The sequence below is a fragment of the Astatotilapia calliptera genome, chromosome 18 (assembly GCF_900246225.1).
Source record: "Astatotilapia calliptera chromosome 18, fAstCal1.2, whole genome shotgun sequence".
Taxonomy (NCBI): Eukaryota; Metazoa; Chordata; class Actinopteri; order Cichliformes; family Cichlidae; genus Astatotilapia; species Astatotilapia calliptera.
In genome coordinates, this window is record NC_039319.1 from 19,232,268 (window position 1) to 19,250,216 (window position 17,949).

A 17,949-nucleotide genomic window follows, 5' to 3' on the forward strand; every position below is an offset into this window, starting at 1 on the left:
TGAACAAACAAATGTGGAACAGAGCTGGCTGCTTGAAGGGAAAGCCCACCCTGAAGTCTCTGCAACATGTGCGAGACATTCTCCGCAACAGTCACAAAGTCATGAGAAAAATCTGAATAAACACGCACAAAGGTATATGAAAATAACAAAAGCATAAAGCCACAGATGCTACTGTTTTGTTACATTATTTCACATTCCCGTGACCTAGCCTGTGTATAACAGGATGTGCATTTACAAGAGCTCATGCTCAGTTTTGGGACAGACACATGTGAAGTGATAAAACATCATCACCGAGTGAGTCAATTCAAAGAACATTTTAATGATGTGCACTGTCAGCTGGTTCATGGTTTATTTTGTAGTTTAAAGCTTGAAAAAGAGAAACAATGTGTTATAGCTTTAAATATATATGTTAAAAAGAAGAAAATGTGGATGAGGATGTGTGATACTTTACTAACCCCCCCAAATGTTTTTGTAATCAGGCAAAAATCACACCTTTGTGACAGTTTTTAGCTTTATGTAAATGATGAGGGCATACTTGGACTAAGTGCACACAGAGACAAGGTTTCTTTACATTTTTTCTTATCTTACTCGGTCCACTTGAGGCCACTGGGGAAGTGTTGAGCTGAGGACTATGGCTGTGAGAATGGATGGACTGACAGAGTAAGGGGAGGAAAAGGGGGAAGGAGAACTGCTTGGAAAGGAGAGGAGGGAGAGGAGGGTCTAGAGGTTTAGGGGATGAGAGGGGAAAAAAAGGGAGGAGGGGAATACCACCCACTAAGCCAGTTGTGGAGAGGTTCTGGGGGTTGGACTGCCCACAGGAAACAGTTGTGGCTCCATCCCAGGCCTCACACCAAGCAGCCCTGGGCCACCCAGTCATCAACAGACAGACCTACCAAATGGCCTGGATGCTCAACCGACAGGGATTTGTTTATTTTTCGTCCTTTGGTGGTGGTGGGGAAATTGTTCAGCGCAAGCTGTTTATTAGAGCTTTGATTTGTCATGTGTCAGCGTTCGCTCGTGGAGAATGTGTATACATAAGTCTAGCTTGTGTATAGTTAGGAGGTTTGAAAATTGAGAGGGTGTGGGCACGTAGTGGGGAGGCTAAGGGGTGAAAAAGAAAAGAGAAAAAAATGGGAAGCCTCCCACACTGAAGGCAAGGCTGAACTGCATTATGGGTCATTCTCCAGCTGTCCCTGATTGTTGATGTCACGGAGGACTGAAATGTTGTGCCTGGTTTGCAGTGAGTGTGAGAAGAGAGGCAGCGTGTGGATAAACACTGGATTCTTGTGGTCGCAAGCATGAAATGCAATAGGCCAATTAGATCAGCTTTTAGCACATTTGGGGATCACTGTGGAATGATCAGGGATGTGTTCACGGACTGGAATATCTATAAATGTAATATTAAAAGAGGCCTGTTTGGTTTCAGTGATGTCATGATAATGCCCCTACCCTATTAAAAATAGCCTCCCACTGAAAAAAGCTGCAATTATATTTGTTTGCAGCATTTTTATTATATTTTGTACGGATGTGCCAAATCAATAGTCCAATATCGGCATGGCTGCCATTGGACTATGGAAAACAGGACTAAAGTCTGTACTTGTACTGTCTCTAAATTTGTTGTTTAGGTTTCATTGGTAATATTCCTATGATCTAAAAAGTATTTCAAAATTTAAAATAAAATCTTGCACAGAACAGTGTTTTATGTGATCTACATGTAAACAGTTGTTAGCCTGTTCATGTTAAGATAACAAAATCACTGTGTCATAGTGCAATGTTGTATTGCTGAAAGTCTAATTACTCCATAATGTGGCAAATGTGAATTCTGAGAAATGCATCGGTCTGTTTTCTGTCATTATTTTTAATGTCACATCTCATAGTGATCTGTAGCGAGTTAAACTCTAGGCTGCACTGCTACATTTGAAGCGAGTGGGAGTAGTCTGGACTTTCTACCAAATAAGTAGATACAGTCCTGTCAAAACTAACTACACTCCTACTCTTTCCAAAGGAATTATGAGGGTAAGTAACAGCCAGGTGCTGCCAATCAAATGCATGTGTCGTTAATTAAGCATCTGCAAGTGTGACCAAACTATGAAAATAGGGGTTTTGGTACTTTGCTGGTCTGGAGCATTCAGGTGTGTGTTAACACAATGTTACAATCTTCCCAAGAGCGGACATCTCAGGAAATTCATCCCTAGGTCAAGGTCATGCAATGCTCACAGAAACTGCAAAAAATCCAAAAGCTACATTTCAGACTTTACAGTCCTCCGTTAGGATGTTAAATGTTAAACTGCGATTAGAAAAATACTGAACAAATAAGGTTTGTCTGGAAGATTTGAAAGGGGAAAGTCTATTCTCTCTAAAAAGAACACAGCAACACGACTTTCCCAAAGTTGCATCTCAACAAACCACAAGAGTTGTGGAACAATGTCTGTTGGACAGAAAAGACCAAAGTGGTGATTTTTGGTCATAATGCACACTGAAAACCAAACACAGCATATCAGGACAAACATCTCACAACAATTGCAATGCACAGTGATGGAGGGGTGATGAGTAAGGCTTGGTTTGCAGCCACAGGACTAGGGCAGTCACTAAGTTGATCACGACCTCCTCTGTATTCTAGAGTCAAATGTGAAGCAATGACAAGCTAAAGGTTTGCCAAAATTACAGCATACAGCAGGACAATGATCCCAAACACAGCACCAAATCTACACGAGAATAGCAGAAAAAGAAAAGAACAAATGTGTTGCAATGACCCAGTCAAAGTCCAGATCTCAGCCTGATTAACTGATTAAGTGTGTAAGAAATGCCTGGGGGGGGGGGGAATGAACCAAAACAATGTTGTAAATCAAAGGGCTACAACTGATATGTGAGACAGATAAAGTCATGCAGAAATATATTGCTAAACCATTGCTGGTTGTATAATGATTTTATATCATGTTTATTTTCAGTTTCAGTTAAGGTTTAGAAAATAAAATTTAGTTGAGTTCAGGATAAATATCAGTGACGAGTATTTGGTAACTTTAACTTTAATTCTTAGATTTGCACAACTGTAGCGGTTCTTCCTAACTTGTCCGATGAGTGGCAGTGTAACATCAATTTAAATACCACCTATAAATCCGTAGAAGAAGAACGCCGGACTCTATGAAATGACGAAGACCAATCAGATTCTTAAATACTCGGAAATAACGCCAGTTTAAATTCTGGGCGCTGTTGAGTTTGGTACGGGTGAAAGGTAAGTGTGATTTTTATCTTGAAAGAAACTAAAAACAAACAAATGGAAACAACTGACGGTTTGGTTTTATCAAACTTTACGTTTCCATGAAAAGGCGGCATATTTTCACAGCGACGACAGCACAACTGGTAGAGAATGAGTTGGATACTTAATACGCTAACGTTACCTTCATTATTTTCAGCTTTTTAAGAAGGCGCTATCATGGAGAACAGCCTGTCCCGACTTCTCGTTGGACTCTCTGTCCAGATCAGCCGCAGTGATGGTGAGCTCATGTTGCATTAAATCCGTTCGTATTATGTGTTTTTGTACTTCCCGTGTGCGGTGAGTTTAACTCAGGCATGCTTTTTTATGTACGTGAACTAGGTCGAGTCCATTCGGCCACCGTGAAATCCGTTGACAAGTCCACAGTTATGGTTGAGTGGCATGAGAGGAACATGTGCCGTGGAAAGGGGGTCAGTAATGTCGTAACTGAGGTGATATCAACCAAGTATACATTAACATATCCTATATGCTGAGTCTGCTTCTTCTTCTGTGTTTTAGATTGATCTAAGTGAGTTATGTATACTCAATCCAGAGGTTTTGGACCCTATAAATTCAATCACAAGCTCAACTCCTGACCCACCGACTCGTGTTCCAGAAAAGGTAAGTGCTAGCCTACATTGTTTTTTCTCATAATTTATTACATTAACCTTGCTGTCAGTCACCAGATGACAGCAAGGTTAGATGATCCTGCTTCCTTGTGTAGCCTCTCCTGTGACATTAAGTTGACCCTTATTTCAGGTAAGGGTGCATGTGAGTTGAATTTGAATGTTCAGTAGAAGCCTTATGCTGTATGAGGTGTAATCCAAAAGGAACTCAACTGTAGTTGTAAATGAACACTTCCTGTGAGCAAACCTGAAGCAATGCTCTACTCCACACGTTGATGACCTTAAGACAGTGGATTAATTCAAATTGAGCATTTTTGTTTGTTTTATAAGTGTTTGATGTAACTACATACAGAATGATCTTCTAATAACTTATATTACACATAAGTACACGGTGCTTCTTATGAGGGAGTTAAGTGGCTGACTGGACTGAGCATTATACAGTTTTCTTTCTGTTTTTATTCTGTAGAAATACGAGGGTCGACTGCGCTCCTCTAGGATTCCTGCACCTGCCTCCTGTATGTAAATATTGATTCTCTGTGTGTGTCAGGTGTAAATGTTAAGTACTCTTGCCTAATGGCTTCTTTCCTTCCAAAAGCTTCTACTACGGCAGTCACAAGAACTGAAGAGTCAGGTCGGCGCGGCGTGCATGTTTTTTGTTAAAGCAAATCTGTCCTGTTTTGGTTATGGGTGCAAGGGCGAGGAGTGACAGTCCTGCAAGAGCTGACCTCTGCTCCCAGATTTTAGATGTACATTAGATTAATAATAACGCACAAGGGATGCAAATCAAACACACTTAGGTGTTGGGTGATTGTATATGCATATGCAGCAATGTTTTTTTGGGGTTTTTTTGTTTGTTTTGGGGGGGGGGGGGTTTTTTTTTTTTTTTTTTTTTTTTTTTGTCTCTTCGTCCTTAAATTCTGCCTGTTGAGAAATAAGATCGTGCTATAAAAAGGACCGCTGATTGTTATCACTGGTTGATCAGTTCATTGGAGAATAAACAGTGCATGTACAGTGGCCTCTAAGTCCTTTTTTTAGGACTTAGAACCATTTTAATGACCAGCACATTAGTGTTTTCATATCTTTGTTATTCACTTAAAACACACTTTTCTACCACTGTGGATGTCTAATTTGGTTGTTCTGTTTTTAGAAAAATAAGTGGTGAATTTACTGTTGGTGTCACTTGTGTTTTGCCACACAGCCTCGTACAGCTTTTTTTTTTTTTTTTCTTCTTCTTCTTCTTCTTCTTCTTCTCCTTCTCCTCCTCCTCCTTCTCCTCCATTATACCAGTAGTGGCTGTCTTAATCCAGATCAATAATGCTGGTAATAATCAGTCTGAATTGCATAAACGCATATTTCAGCAGTTTGACTTGGTTTTGTGTCACTTTCAGTTGCTACTCGGTCCCAGGCTCGGCAGACGTGTATGTTTCAGGCTCCAGGTTCTGTTCAAGGACCAGTCTCAGCTATAGAATCCTTTTCAGCTAACCCAGAAACCATACATCCCGAGCCCCCACCATCACCAGTCCTCAAAAACTCTGGTTGGTTGTGATTTACTTATTCATTTAAAACAGAAAACAAAAAGATTTTTTAAAATGCATAACGCATTTTAAAAAATCATAACAGAGCCACATCCGTTTCATTTAACAACATGTTGTTGTTGGTGACCATGCCATATTCATTTGGTTATCTGCAGGGTACAAAGTCATATCATGTACCTGTTAAAATGTATTTGAATAAGTTTCTGAGTACTTTAAATGTATGAAGAAATATTTTGGTCTTTTCCTTCTGTTAAATCTGAATTATATTTGTTTTTTGTCATCTAGTAATTCCGAATCAGCAGCGTAAAAAGAATGATACACAACCAGCGACTTTGCAGCCTTTTGTTCCTGAGGCCATAAAGCAAAATGATGAACCTGAGAAAATGCCTCCTCCATCCACAGTTAAAGGTATGTAACCTTACCATTTTATTGGTATTAGGTGTTAACATCTCATTTATTTATTTATTTCAGTGTGTGTGTGTGTGTGTGTGTGTATATATTCAGTGTGTATATTGTTTGTTTGGTTTTTCACGTTTCAGGCAGGAGGAAATCTGTGGCTCCCGTGGAGTTGAACAAAGGCAATAAAAGGCTCTCTTGTGTTGTAAAGCCCCCAGATATGCAAACCAAGAGGGGAAAGGTGAAAGATTTCTTCAACCATTTTTATTATTATTATTATTATTTTTTTTTTTTTATGTAAATTGTTTTAAACATGAGCAAAACTACTCCTCATTTTGTTACAGTACCTTTTGTTTGCTTGTCTTTATAGTTTCTGGAAGGTTCCCGGCCCAACCAGAAGTTCTTTGAGATGATTCAGGATTTCAGAGCGACTTTGGAAATCACACCCTTATCAACTACTGAAACGGTAGGTTTGAACATGGACTTACAATGTTCCATCCAGAAAGTTTTATTGTAGCTTTGCAAACTGTAGCACAGTCATTTCTCTGCACATCTCTTGCCTTTTTTTAAGATTGAGCCCCAAAGGATTTGTGTGTGTGTTCGCAAGCGGCCCTTTAACAAGCAGGGTAGGTCAGGAATAATTTGTAGATTCTCTATTCTATCATCTGAATATAAAGGAGTAATTGAGGGAGAGAAAACAGTTGCCATGTTTATACACTAACTCCGATACTCTTGTGTATTGTAGAGATTAATAAAAAGGAGATTGATGTGGTGTCTGTACCTGGGAAAGGTGCGTTACTGGTCCATGAGCCAAAACACAAGGTGGACCTCACCAAGTACTTGGACAATCAAGTCTTCCACTTTGACTACTCCTTTGATGAGACCGCCACCAATGAACTTGTCTACAAGTAACTACCTAATTTTTCCTTTAAGCCAACAGTGGCTCTGATTGTACATTTTCTAACTTAGCTTTTTCAACTGGGACATTAACCAGTACAATGGAGACTCGATGTATACTTTTATACATGCTGTAATTTTCCTGTTAATGTTATGATGACTAAAATTCTGATTTTCCTTTTAGGTTCACAGCTAAACCTTTAGTCCAGTCCATTTTTGAAGGTGGTATGGCAACATGTTTTGCCTATGGCCAGACAGGAAGTGGTAAGACTCATGTAAGTCTCCACTTGATCTAAGATTTTGAGGGTTTTTTGTTTTGTTTTTTTTTTTTGTTTTTTTTGGGGGGGGGGGGGGTTGAAGCACAATTTTGCAAATGTGGAATTTATTCAAAGTCTTTATTTGTTTTTAAGACAATGGGAGGTGATTTCACAGGAAAGCAGCAGAACAGTGCTAAAGGCATCTACGCATTAGCAGGTAGGACCTTAAATGAAACAACTGGATTTTGTACAAAAAACAGACTTTGTCATAATTTGAGTCTATTCACTTCTAGCCCAGGATGTTTTTGCCTACCTCCACCACAGGAGGTATGCTAATTTGGATCTCTCTGCCTACGTCAGCTTCTTTGAGATTTACAACGGCAAGGTAGGAAGACGTGAAGGGAACACCCTTCACTCAGAAGATATCTATTGAATCCACGTGTTCAATTAATCCATATAGCAAACTAGACCTTTATTTATTTTTATTTAGGTGTATGACCTGCTGCATAAGAAGGCCAAGCTGCGTGTTTTGGAAGATGAACGACAACAGGTTCAGGTGGTCGGCCTCGAAGAGGTCTATGTGACCTCAGCAGAGGAGGTCATCAAGATGATACAGATTGGCAGTTCATGCAGGTAGTTTAGTATCAAGAATGTGTTTGATGTTTCCTTGTGCATTTTTCTTTGTGGCTGAAAGGGCACAAAAACGTATTAATTACCCATTAGTGTACCGTAGGTAGGCAAACTCTAAGTTAGAATCTCACTGTCTTTTCCAGAACGTCGGGCCAAACCTCAGCCAATGCCAACTCATCCCGCTCTCATGCAATCCTTCAAATTGTTCTTCGGCGCAATGACCGTGCTACCACGCTGCACGGCAAGTTTTCACTGATCGATTTGGCTGGCAATGAGCGTGGTACAGATGTCAGCAGCAATGACCGGAGTACTTTAGTTGAGACTGCCGAGATCAACCGCAGCCTTCTGGCTCTCAAGGTAAGCGATGGCTGATTAAAAGGCAGAAGTACTCTGTTTTCTCTCCATTAAATATGTATGCACAGCAACTCAAAACGCTGTTGTTTCCTCTCTTGTATCCTGTAGGAGTGTATCCGTTCACTGGGAAAGAACAGTGATCACATTCCTTTCCGAATGAGCACTTTGACCAAAGTCCTCAGGGATTCTTTCATTGGAGAGAAGTCCAGGACCTGCATGGTATGTTACCACACCAAATTTGACTTCCTCTCAGCATTGGATATTTTGAAATCCACATCAAATAAAAATTTTTCTTTGTTTCACAGATTGCTATGGTGTCTCCAGGTATGACCTCATGTGAATATACAATGAACACATTGCGCTATGCTGACAGGTATGTATTTAGCATATGAAGCTCTGAATCTGTGGGCTTGTTTTTTTTTTTTCTAATGGGAATTCTCAGTCGCCTTATTGTATGATGAAGCTTGAAACATTTTCTGCAGAGTGAAGGAACTTAATGGCAATTCCAAAGCCAGTGAAGCACCTAAGACACAGGAGCCAATGAATAGCTCCTCAGAAGAGGTAAGCTTGCACAGCATGAATCCAGTTATAACCTGTGTGGAAGTTTCTCAGATTTAACTTGTCACTCTTTTTGTGATGTAGGAATCAGTTTTGGATACCGGTGTGTATGATGCCATATCTCAGGTGGCTGAGCTGGAGGAGAAAGTTTATTCAGAGCTCAAGGTAGAGTTTTCCTAACTTTGTATGTTTTTTCCCAGGATTCAAGTTACAATGTCATTTTATTTTTTTAAATTAGTAATTTCGCCTATTTTTTATTTTTTTCTACTCAGAGGGGAGGTGACCTCGTACAAGAAATGGGCCAAATCTCATACAACATCGAGGAAGGACTCCCCAATCTGGTTGATCATTCCAAAAAGTTATTGGGTTTGTACCAACCAAAATATTGCTTGATTTGTTTTGTTAATGTAATGTACTAAATCTGCTTGCTCATTACACAAAACTTTACCCCTTCTAACACAGCTCCAGCCTTTTTTCTTTTGTTTGTTTTTTTGTTTTAAATAAAGGTGTAGACTCTGTCTTAAAATTCTATTCTTTTTAATGGCCACCAGGGGGCAATACCTAGGGCTTGTAAAAAGAATTTTGTTACTATAGAAAGAAAAACCGTTTCCAAATGTGACCTCTCTAAACACTTTCCTGCTGTATTTAGTCATTATTTTCAGGGTGAGATTGGGAGAAAAATGCATAGATGCCAAACAGTCATCTTGTTTTGTCAAAATTAAATGTATAGCCTGACAAAGGATTAAGAAAGGATTTACTTTGGTGTGCTTTACATTCATTTGTTTCATCCACAGAGACAGTGATGGCTTTGCAGTCTGCTGTGGATCAGGAGCGATCAGCGAGGCTGAATCACTAAATCAAGCAGAAAACCTTCTCTTCTGAGTAACGAGCTGTTTTATTAGAAAATTGTGTTTTGTTCTTACTATATTTGTTTCATTGTATTAACTTCTGTGTATTCAATAAAATGTTTTTGAACACTATTCATTAAATATGTGATTTTATATTTTAGGCAGACAGCTCATTTCTAGTGCAGAATTGGATACATGTACATTAAAAAATCGAGACAAGTTTTGGAGGGCTCATTCTTGATGGAATTGGTCATTGAAGTTGTCTATGCACCTCATTAAATAAATTATACCACCACTAAGAATGCAGTATGATTTCTTTTCTGCATCATAGGTGAACATAGTTCACCTCTTTCAAAACTATGATTCAGATTTGAAATTTCAACAGAATTGATTTATTCTTGGTCAGATGTGGCTCTGTATAAATAATTATAAATAATTGAATGACTAAGTTGATGGTTTCTGGGGTTTTTTTGTTTGTTGTTTTTGTTTTTTGTAAAAGCAAATAGCTGCTATAGAATATTTTGCTTCTATTTGACTTGGCCCCTGTGAGGGAAGGCTAACTTAAAATCAATATAACATTTTGATGGCCCCTATCCTATAATGAGACTTTGATCTCAAAAGGGGGAATGATGGTGCACAATGACTCCATGAATTTTGCCAGTGTAAGTGTTGCTCCATATGGCCTTAGTAGGTATCCAATCAGCTGCAACACTATTATCAAAACACCCACTAAGGAAATATCCCATCTTTAACCTCCTAGGACCTGGCATCCACATATGTGGACATCACATTTTGGGTTATTTAGACCAAAATACTCAATTTTGCTTTACAGGGGCCTGATTTCCACTTACAAGGTTATATACTGCTACTGTTCTATCAAAATTTTAAACGAATATCCTCATATGGGGCTCTTATTTTTCTTAAAAATAAGGTAAAGAAAATGTGGTAATTCTTTGGTTTTACGTTCATTGGGCCCCAATATGCCCAAATATCAAAGAGAAATTAAAAATGCATGCCGTAGAAGAGTTCGGGTCTTAGGAGGTTAAGATGGGGTGATCCATGTTGTTATATTTTATTAGCCCAAAGGCTCTGTCAATCAGTTGAACTGCCAGAGCGGGAGGTGGTGCTAAAGATGAAACCAGTACTAGTTAAAACCTGCGATTGGATGAAGAGGAAAAGGAGGGACCAACCAGAAGCGAAATGTACAGATTAACCTGCCTGCGTACGACGGGTTAAGGAAGAGACCGTCGAAGAGGATAGCCATGAAGTGGATACGGTTCTCGCTCCTGGTTTTGGGGGTGTTTTCCCTGTGCTGTGCCACGGCTGGTGACAGCAGCGGCATAAAGAAAATGAAGATGCAGTTTGCCACTGGACCTCTTCTCAGGTTTCAAATCTGGTAAGCAAATGAGCCAAAAAACTGGCGAGTCATTGCACGCTAGCCCCCGGCTAACAGTGTCGCAGGCCTAAAATAAACGCTCGCCGATAGGAGGTTAATTTACCGGATGTTTGTTAGGAAATAACAACGCTCCGGGTTGTTCAAACTGAATAAATAAACAGTTGTCAAAAGCTCTACTGAAATCATTTTCTGGAAGTCGATAATTTTTTGCACTTTTTTCGTAAACATTTGGTGGAAAACATGGCTTCCACTTCCGCTGTTAAACCTTTAATAAACCGTCTACTGTGTGTAGGTTATGTTAATGTGTTATCATTGTTACGCTACGACGACAGGATTTTTCCCCCCCCAGATTACAGTAAAATAACTGGTCTGCAGTTATTGTTGGTAAATTTAACATATTGTTTTCGCTGATAGACTTGGAGATTTTAGGCAAATTAGTCCACTAACTATTCTAAATATTAACCTGACCAGGAGGCGGTGTGCTAACCTGAAAACTCTCACTTTGTTTGACGTTTGTGTACGAGGAAAGTATTTTTTTAAGGCCACGTTTGCAATGTAAATAAGCTAGTCACTAAAGCAAACACAGCCCACAAAGGTGAACATGCAGCTTTCATGTATGATAACGCGCTGCTGCCAAGTCACATATAAAACTTTTGAGTAAATGATCAACAGAGAAGTTTAAAATTCAAATCTTCGTGCTAAATCATCAACGTAACCTTTGTTAGCCTGTCCTGTTTTGACTTTAGACTGTGCTCGGCTTTCTAGCAGTGTCCTTGTTTCCCCCCACAGCATTTCCTGAGGATACAAGCGGGTGTTTGAGGAGTACACGCAGGCCTTGTACCAGCGGTACCCAGACATCCGCATTGAAGGGGAGAACTATCTTCCTGTTCCCATGTATCGGTAAGCGAGAGCGAAAGATTGCCTGCCTTGTTACAAGTGGATTACGTCGAGCCTTATTAAAGTGGGCTGAAAGCTCCCTGGGATTAGCCGTGATTTGTCTAAGGAAGTGAAATTCTCAAGCACGAACATATCTGGCCATGGATTGGTGTCTGGTAGTTTTGGTAGACACTGCTTAAACTGCTGTCCTTTTTAAAGATGTTTTGATCCAGTGTCCTAAAATCACTCCAATGAAGAAAATGTCTACAAATCAAATCGAAATGTCAGCAATAGATAAATTGTTAGATGAACTGGGCTAATTTTACTCCAGCTTACTTCATTTTGCATTCCCAAGTTTTAAAGATGTTAAATGGGTACTCTCCGCAGGAAATCCAAACAACTGTGATGCATTCCTTAATTGCTTAAATTTTCAGGCCATGGGGCTGAAGTTGCATACCTTCCTTGGTGTATACAGTACAGGCATGGATGTGATGGTTTCAGCTAAAGTATTTAAATGTAAATTAAGTGGAATGTCATACTATTTTAGTGTTTTAGTTTTATTTGTCACATTTTAAGTTAATGCAGGGTCAGCATTACAGATAAATTTGTTTCACAAGATATAACAGGTCAAAAAGCTACAGACATAGAAGTTTAAAAACTATAAAGATTTAAAAAAAAAAAAAGAAACAAAAGAAAGAAACAACATAAATGAAGTCAGAAATCTTCTGAAATGTAAATGGGTGGGTGGGGACATGCACTTTTTTTTCCTTCAGTTTTTAAAAATGTATAGCTTTGTTATGGTGTAGGATTATATGACATACGTAATGGTCTATTAGGTATTAGTTAATAGTAATGTAGCCTTAACTTGGGAGGGTAATGAAAAATCTGTTCCAAATGACCAAATCCACCACTTCCCATATTTCTTATAGCCCTTTTCCACTCGTACCTACTAAGATTAGCTCGCCATGGCTCAACTCATTTTCAAGGACTTTCCATTGGGTTGTAGTACCAAGTACTTTGGTACCTAAGCCCCTTTTCCATTAGTACCTACTGGCCATGGATTACCACACCTAGACTTGGATCAACTGGTTTTCTATTACAAAGCAGTGGTACCTAACACACGTGACTGTCGTCATAGCTAGGGATGGGTATCGAAAACCGGTTCTTGTTGAGAACCGGTTCCCACTGTTTAAATTCCTTGGAGTTGTTTGCCATTTTTTTTAAACGATTCCCTTATCGATTCCAGTCGCCCCGAATGACGTCACCACGTTGCGGAGCGTCATTTACCTGGCAGGAAACATGGCGGCTCAAACGCTCAAAAGTTTGATTATACTTTATGAGAACAGATGACAACAGGGCAACTTGCAATACTTGCAAAGTAGACATTTCATTTAAGGGAGGAAACACTACGAATATGGAAAAGCTCACAAAACACGCGATAACCTTAAATGAATGTCGTGTTTTTAATTCCGCTTCGGACCCAGCAGCAGCGGTAACGTTTGCACGTCCTCTCCCGTTAATGTGGCAGGTAAATAATCAACTAACAGTGCATATTATGTTAGCGCGATCTGCCTTATTACAAAACCTGCCATTACTGCGCATTTAGGTGATCATGATGAGAGAGACAGACAGACAGTCTGGCTCAGATGCTGGCAGTTCTCGCTGCAGTCTACCGTTAACATCTCCTTTCAGGCCAGGATAGACGAATGTCACAGAGCAGTGGCTAAGATTGTGGTAAAAGGCTTGCACCCATTTGCCACAGCAGATGGTAAGTGAATGTGTTTAATTGTAGGCAGGAACATTACTGGATATTCTTGTGTAATTGCTACAGAATAATTTGTTATACTTTGTTATTGCTACAGAAGAATATTTATTTTATTATTTTACTTTTTTTTTTTTACTTTTTTTTTTTATGTCCTGGGGACCCTGTGACACCCCATTGAAGAGCCGTAGGCTGGATCTCTTAAGATGTCACTGTTGGGTTTGTAAGGCCATGTTACTCCTAAATTTTTATCTTGTTCAAAGAGAAGATATAAAAAGTTCTAAGCTATTCGACCTTAGTGTTCTCCTTTTTTTTTTTTTTTTAAAAAGAATCGAATCGTTAAACAGAATCGAAAATGGAATCGAAATCGTGAAAATCTTATCAATACCCATCCCTAGTCATAGCACCACGTCTGAGCATCCCACGATGTGAACGCTAGACTCTGGAAACACAGCGTTGTTTTTGTAGCAGTTTCTCTCATTTCCAGATTTTGATTTTTGTGAACGAGATAAGTGATGCTACTGACCAGCAAATCGGTGGCATGGAGTCTGATGATGTCACATTTTAGTACCTGCTCGGATCGCTTAGACCCCTGGTCAAGTATTTACTAAAAAAAGTACCAGGCACTATGACAGGCGTAAATGCATAGTAACTAAAACCAGCATATTAATGATCAAGGAACTGACCTAACAGCCCATTATTCAATCAGTGGGCTGGTTTCAGTTATAATGCAATGCAATGCACTGTTTATAAGGTTGGGGAAACCTGCAGTCAGCTGAGACTGAAGAAGTCACTTGGATGAGTGATGAAATGTTTCTCCCACTGAAAACACTACATCCAGATGAACAGAATCAACTTTTTGGGATTTACTTACCTGGATGATTGAGACTTGCATCAGAACATTAGGTATTTAGCTAAACCAACAAGTCCATCTGTACAACAATCAGCACTGTGACTTATGATAATAAAGTTCAAAAGAGAACTTATAAATAACACATGAAATCTTTCTCATTGTATTCTAGTTGCTATGGAACAGTTTCTTTGTGTTTACCGTTTTAGATGGACTATAACTTGGTTTCTGAATAATTAGTCTGTGGCATTTTGAGGAATCATTGCCTGGAGAATTGGATTGTATTTGTATTACATGTGAGATGTATTTGTGTAGCAGTCCCAGGTGTTGTAGTTAAGGTGTGGTGTTACTGAGACTCTTAGGTATTTTTCTGGGCTTCTAATGAATACACACGAGAAAAGCTGTGCAAAAGAAATGGAGATGGTATCAAGCCCCCTCAGAGTCTTTAACCATTGTTTTCAATGTCTCACAATGTAAAACTAAAGATTTTGGAGAGATTTTACTTCAGTAACAAGCTCTGTCTGCTTTATGCTATCACGTATAAGAGCTGTATTCAAATCCATATCTAAACATATTTTTGTTTTGTTTCCACAGACACGTTGCTTCCTTCCTGTCTGTTTTCAAACTGCTGGTGATTGGGCTGATTATCATCGGCAGGGACCCATTCGCTCTCTTTGGTATGCAAGCCCCCGGAATGTGGGAATGGGGCCAAGGAAATAAGGTAAGGTTTCCTGGAATCAAAACTGTGTCCTTATGGGAACGTTTTTACTGTAGTGTTTTTATGTGTAACAGCGTGTTAGACGGCAGACTCCGGCTTTTCAGTAGATGGAGCTGCACGTTGTTTTGGCAAGTTATTGCAGATAGCACAGGCGTGGGTAGCATGTAGAAATGAAGAAAGGTGGGCTCTAGTTTCCGTTTACTTACAGGCTGCCAAGTACAACTAAAACCCGCAGGATTTCATTAGCTCTTCATTTGGTGGCTTCTGGTTGTTTTGTTAAGTATTGTTTGGCTTGGATTTGTTATCCCCAGGGTTAGAGACCTGGCAAATCCCAAAAGCCTTCCTGCAATAATGGTCGTTCTTGCATTTTAACAGAAGGCTGAAAAAGATTAAAAACTATTTTTGTGCCATTGAAACCCAAGCGCATAACAGCAACTCTTGCCTTTAAATACACAATAAAGACTTATTCATTTTGGTTTGGGCTGGTTTTGCTAGTGAATTTGTTCTTTTAAAATTGCTTCTAAGCCACATATGTTTGATAACAAAGACTATCTTAAGTTTTTCTTCCACTGAGTATGTGTTTGATTTTAAAGCTGCTTTTGGTATATGCATGGAATCCTTTCGCATGATATTTAACATGAATCTAGACTGCTATCACTAAATCAGCTGGCTTGAGAGCAGAAATCTGGTTTTAATGACTGTGCCAGGCCCTGTCATTTGTTGTTGTGTAATCCTACTGCACTGTAATCTCATCAGCCAATATGGGGAGAGCTGCTCAAGAGTGTGCGTCAAAAACAGGCATGCACAACTCTGTCAGTCCCTGTCATGCGAACTGCAGACGGGTAACAAATAAAACAAAACTTAGACCTGCAGTAAAGTCTTAACGGCATAACTGCAGGAGCCCATATGTTACTTGGATTTAAAATGTATTTATTTTGAGAAATAGCCATATACTTCACAATGTTAACATATTGGCAAGTGTTACTCCACTGAGAGTGACTACTGAATTGCACTAACGCAGCGGTCCCCAACCCTCGGACCGGTGCCGGTCCGTGAGTCGTTTGGTACCGGGCCGCGAGAGTTGAGGCTCAGGTGTGAAATGTATGGTTTTCAGGATTTTTATCGGTTTTCAGCGTCATTTTGTTATCGTTTTTATCATTAACTCGGTTTTCCTGGATGTTTTCACGTGTGTTATGAATAAATCTTCTTTTTTTTTTCGGTACCGGTACTAGTTTTATTTTGTTGTAGTTATCCGCGACACCTTAAAGGCCGGTCCGTGAAAATATTGTCGGGCATAAACCGGTCCGTGGCGCAAAAAAAGGTTGGGGACCGCTACACTAACGGATGGCATGAACGTCATATTTTAAAGCAGCTACATGCTAACCTGTTACTACACTTTTATCCTGTGGGGTTTTTGTTCTAATTTCTGCTCACTGAACATTGCAGACTCTGTTTAAATAAAAGAAATCTTTCCTCTCCATCAGATTTATGCCTGCATGATGGTGTTCTTCCTCAGCAACATGATTGAAAACCAGTTAATGTCAACAGGAGCGTTTGAAATCACATTAAATGGTGAGTGTTATTCTAGCACGTACTTAGTGCCCAGTGGATTTGACTTTATTTCATTTTTCTTGCAATAACATTCATAAACTTGAGATGATGGAACAAAATCTAGCCCACAAATTAAAATGAAAATATTCTTTTATAGATGTACCAGTGTGGTCCAAATTGGAGTCAGGTCACCTGCCCTCCATGCAGCAGCTTGTGCAAATCCTGGATAATGAAATGAAGATGAACGTTCACATGAACGCAAGGCACCACCACCATTCATAACCTTACTGTTCAATTCCTAGCTGAAGCTAAAAGCCCATCCATGTAAGTACAGTCGTGTGACAAAGACTTTTTTTGTTTGTTTGTTTTGGAGTCACTTCTACTAAAGTGAAGGTTTATGCTTTTTAATTTGGCCTGCTCCTTTCTCTGCCCTTCTAGGTCTGAGGTGGGTTTCTCACTGGGCTGTGAGGTGATGTTTATGAACGTCTGCGCTGAAGGCAGGAACACTGCTAGCACAGACTGGATGTCCCCATCACTCTTCACTGCGCCCCTTAGAGATGACCCGCCCCTGACGCCAGAGTGGGATCCATGGCAACAGTGCTGGCCATTTTGTCATTTTCTTGTACTATTCATACTACTACAGAGTTCATCCAGGTGATATTAGTGAGCCCATAAGGAGAGAGTTAACATTGGTTCTTGTAGTCTTTAACTATTTGAATATAATTTGATCTCTGTGGGGAAAAAAAGAAACTATGTGTCATTTGTACCACTGAGCCAAATGTAGAAATTTGTTTATCAAGTAGTTTACCGTGTAGAAATTTGCAGCACTTAAAAGTCTGTCATCACTGTTGTGAAAATAACATTGGGAACCTGTTGGTATGATTTCTGAATTTTTATATTTACAAACCTTGGAGGAAACTAAGAAGATTAATAAAACATATTGTTAACTATTTAACTCTGAAACTGCGGTGTGGTGTTGAGTTGACATACTAACGCATCTGTTGTCATCAGGCTTATAATTTACTGTGGGTATACTATGCAATGGTATGAAATATCTGGAGTAACAACCTGATTATCTAATCTTTGGGAAGCTCTACACTGATTTTATATTACAAGGCAAAAGAGAGGAGAAATTAAAAAACAAAAAAAAACAACTACAAGACCAGCCTAAAAGAAATAAAGTGGTTAATGTGCAACAGATGACTTTATTTAGACAAGGAGTAATGAAAGTCATTTATTGGGTTAATTGTATAATACCTTTACTTGATATTCTCTTTGTGAAACTGGGCTCCATTTAAATTGAATTTAAAATAAAGGTAAGTCTGGCCTTAAAAATGAGAAAATACTGATTCAGCCAAGCATGCTATAAGGATTATCTCTATATATCGACATGCTGGCACTCAGGTGCTAGTACATAAAATGGTTGTTTTTTTTTTTTTTTT

At 39.3% G+C, this 17,949-nt stretch overlaps 2 protein-coding genes across 3 annotated transcripts; both read left to right on the forward strand.

The window, feature by feature from the left end:
* Positions 1–3,133: 3,133 nt before the first annotated feature.
* kif2c (kinesin family member 2C) lies at positions 3,134–9,596 on the forward strand. 2 transcript variants are annotated; one of them, XM_026150738.1, is made up of 23 exons: positions 3,134–3,232; positions 3,414–3,494; positions 3,596–3,684; positions 3,773–3,874; positions 4,346–4,394; positions 4,475–4,510; positions 5,268–5,414; positions 5,700–5,822; positions 5,954–6,051; positions 6,181–6,276; positions 6,382–6,436; positions 6,556–6,718; positions 6,892–6,982; positions 7,118–7,181; positions 7,258–7,349; positions 7,455–7,597; positions 7,738–7,951; positions 8,057–8,167; positions 8,254–8,321; positions 8,431–8,509; positions 8,591–8,671; positions 8,779–8,872; positions 9,301–9,596. In XM_026150738.1, the coding sequence occupies exons 2-23, from the start codon at positions 3,434–3,436 to the stop codon at positions 9,360–9,362; spliced, it is 2,118 nt and encodes a 705-aa protein (XP_026006523.1). In that variant the 5' UTR covers positions 3,134–3,232; positions 3,414–3,433; the 3' UTR covers positions 9,363–9,596. The 2 variants fall into 2 exon arrangements, with proteins under 2 accessions (XP_026006523.1, XP_026006524.1); XM_026150739.1 differs by lacking the exon at positions 4,475–4,510.
* Positions 9,597–10,541: 945 nt separating this feature from the next.
* selenot1a (selenoprotein T, 1a) lies at positions 10,542–17,470 on the forward strand. Its single transcript, XM_026150119.1, has 6 exons — positions 10,542–10,750; positions 11,540–11,650; positions 14,833–14,959; positions 16,441–16,528; positions 16,665–16,831; positions 16,946–17,470. Exons 1-5 carry the CDS (start codon positions 10,617–10,619, stop codon positions 16,787–16,789), a joined length of 585 nt encoding a protein of 194 aa, XP_026005904.1. The 5' UTR covers positions 10,542–10,616; the 3' UTR covers positions 16,790–16,831; positions 16,946–17,470.
* Positions 17,471–17,949: the final 479 nt, after the last annotated feature.

Excerpts from the sequence above, each read along its gene's own strand:
- kif2c (XM_026150738.1), top strand. The coding sequence starts at position 3,434 with ATGGAGAACAGCCTGTCCCGACTTCTCGTTGGACTCTCTGTCCAGATC. Across the intron at positions 3,685-3,772 it reads ACATGTGCCGTGGAAAGGGG|ATTGATCTAAGTGAGTTATG; the intron begins GTCAGTAATGTC and ends TCTGTGTTTTAG. Across the intron at positions 6,277-6,381 it reads CCTTATCAACTACTGAAACG|ATTGAGCCCCAAAGGATTTG; the intron begins GTAGGTTTGAAC and ends CCTTTTTTTAAG.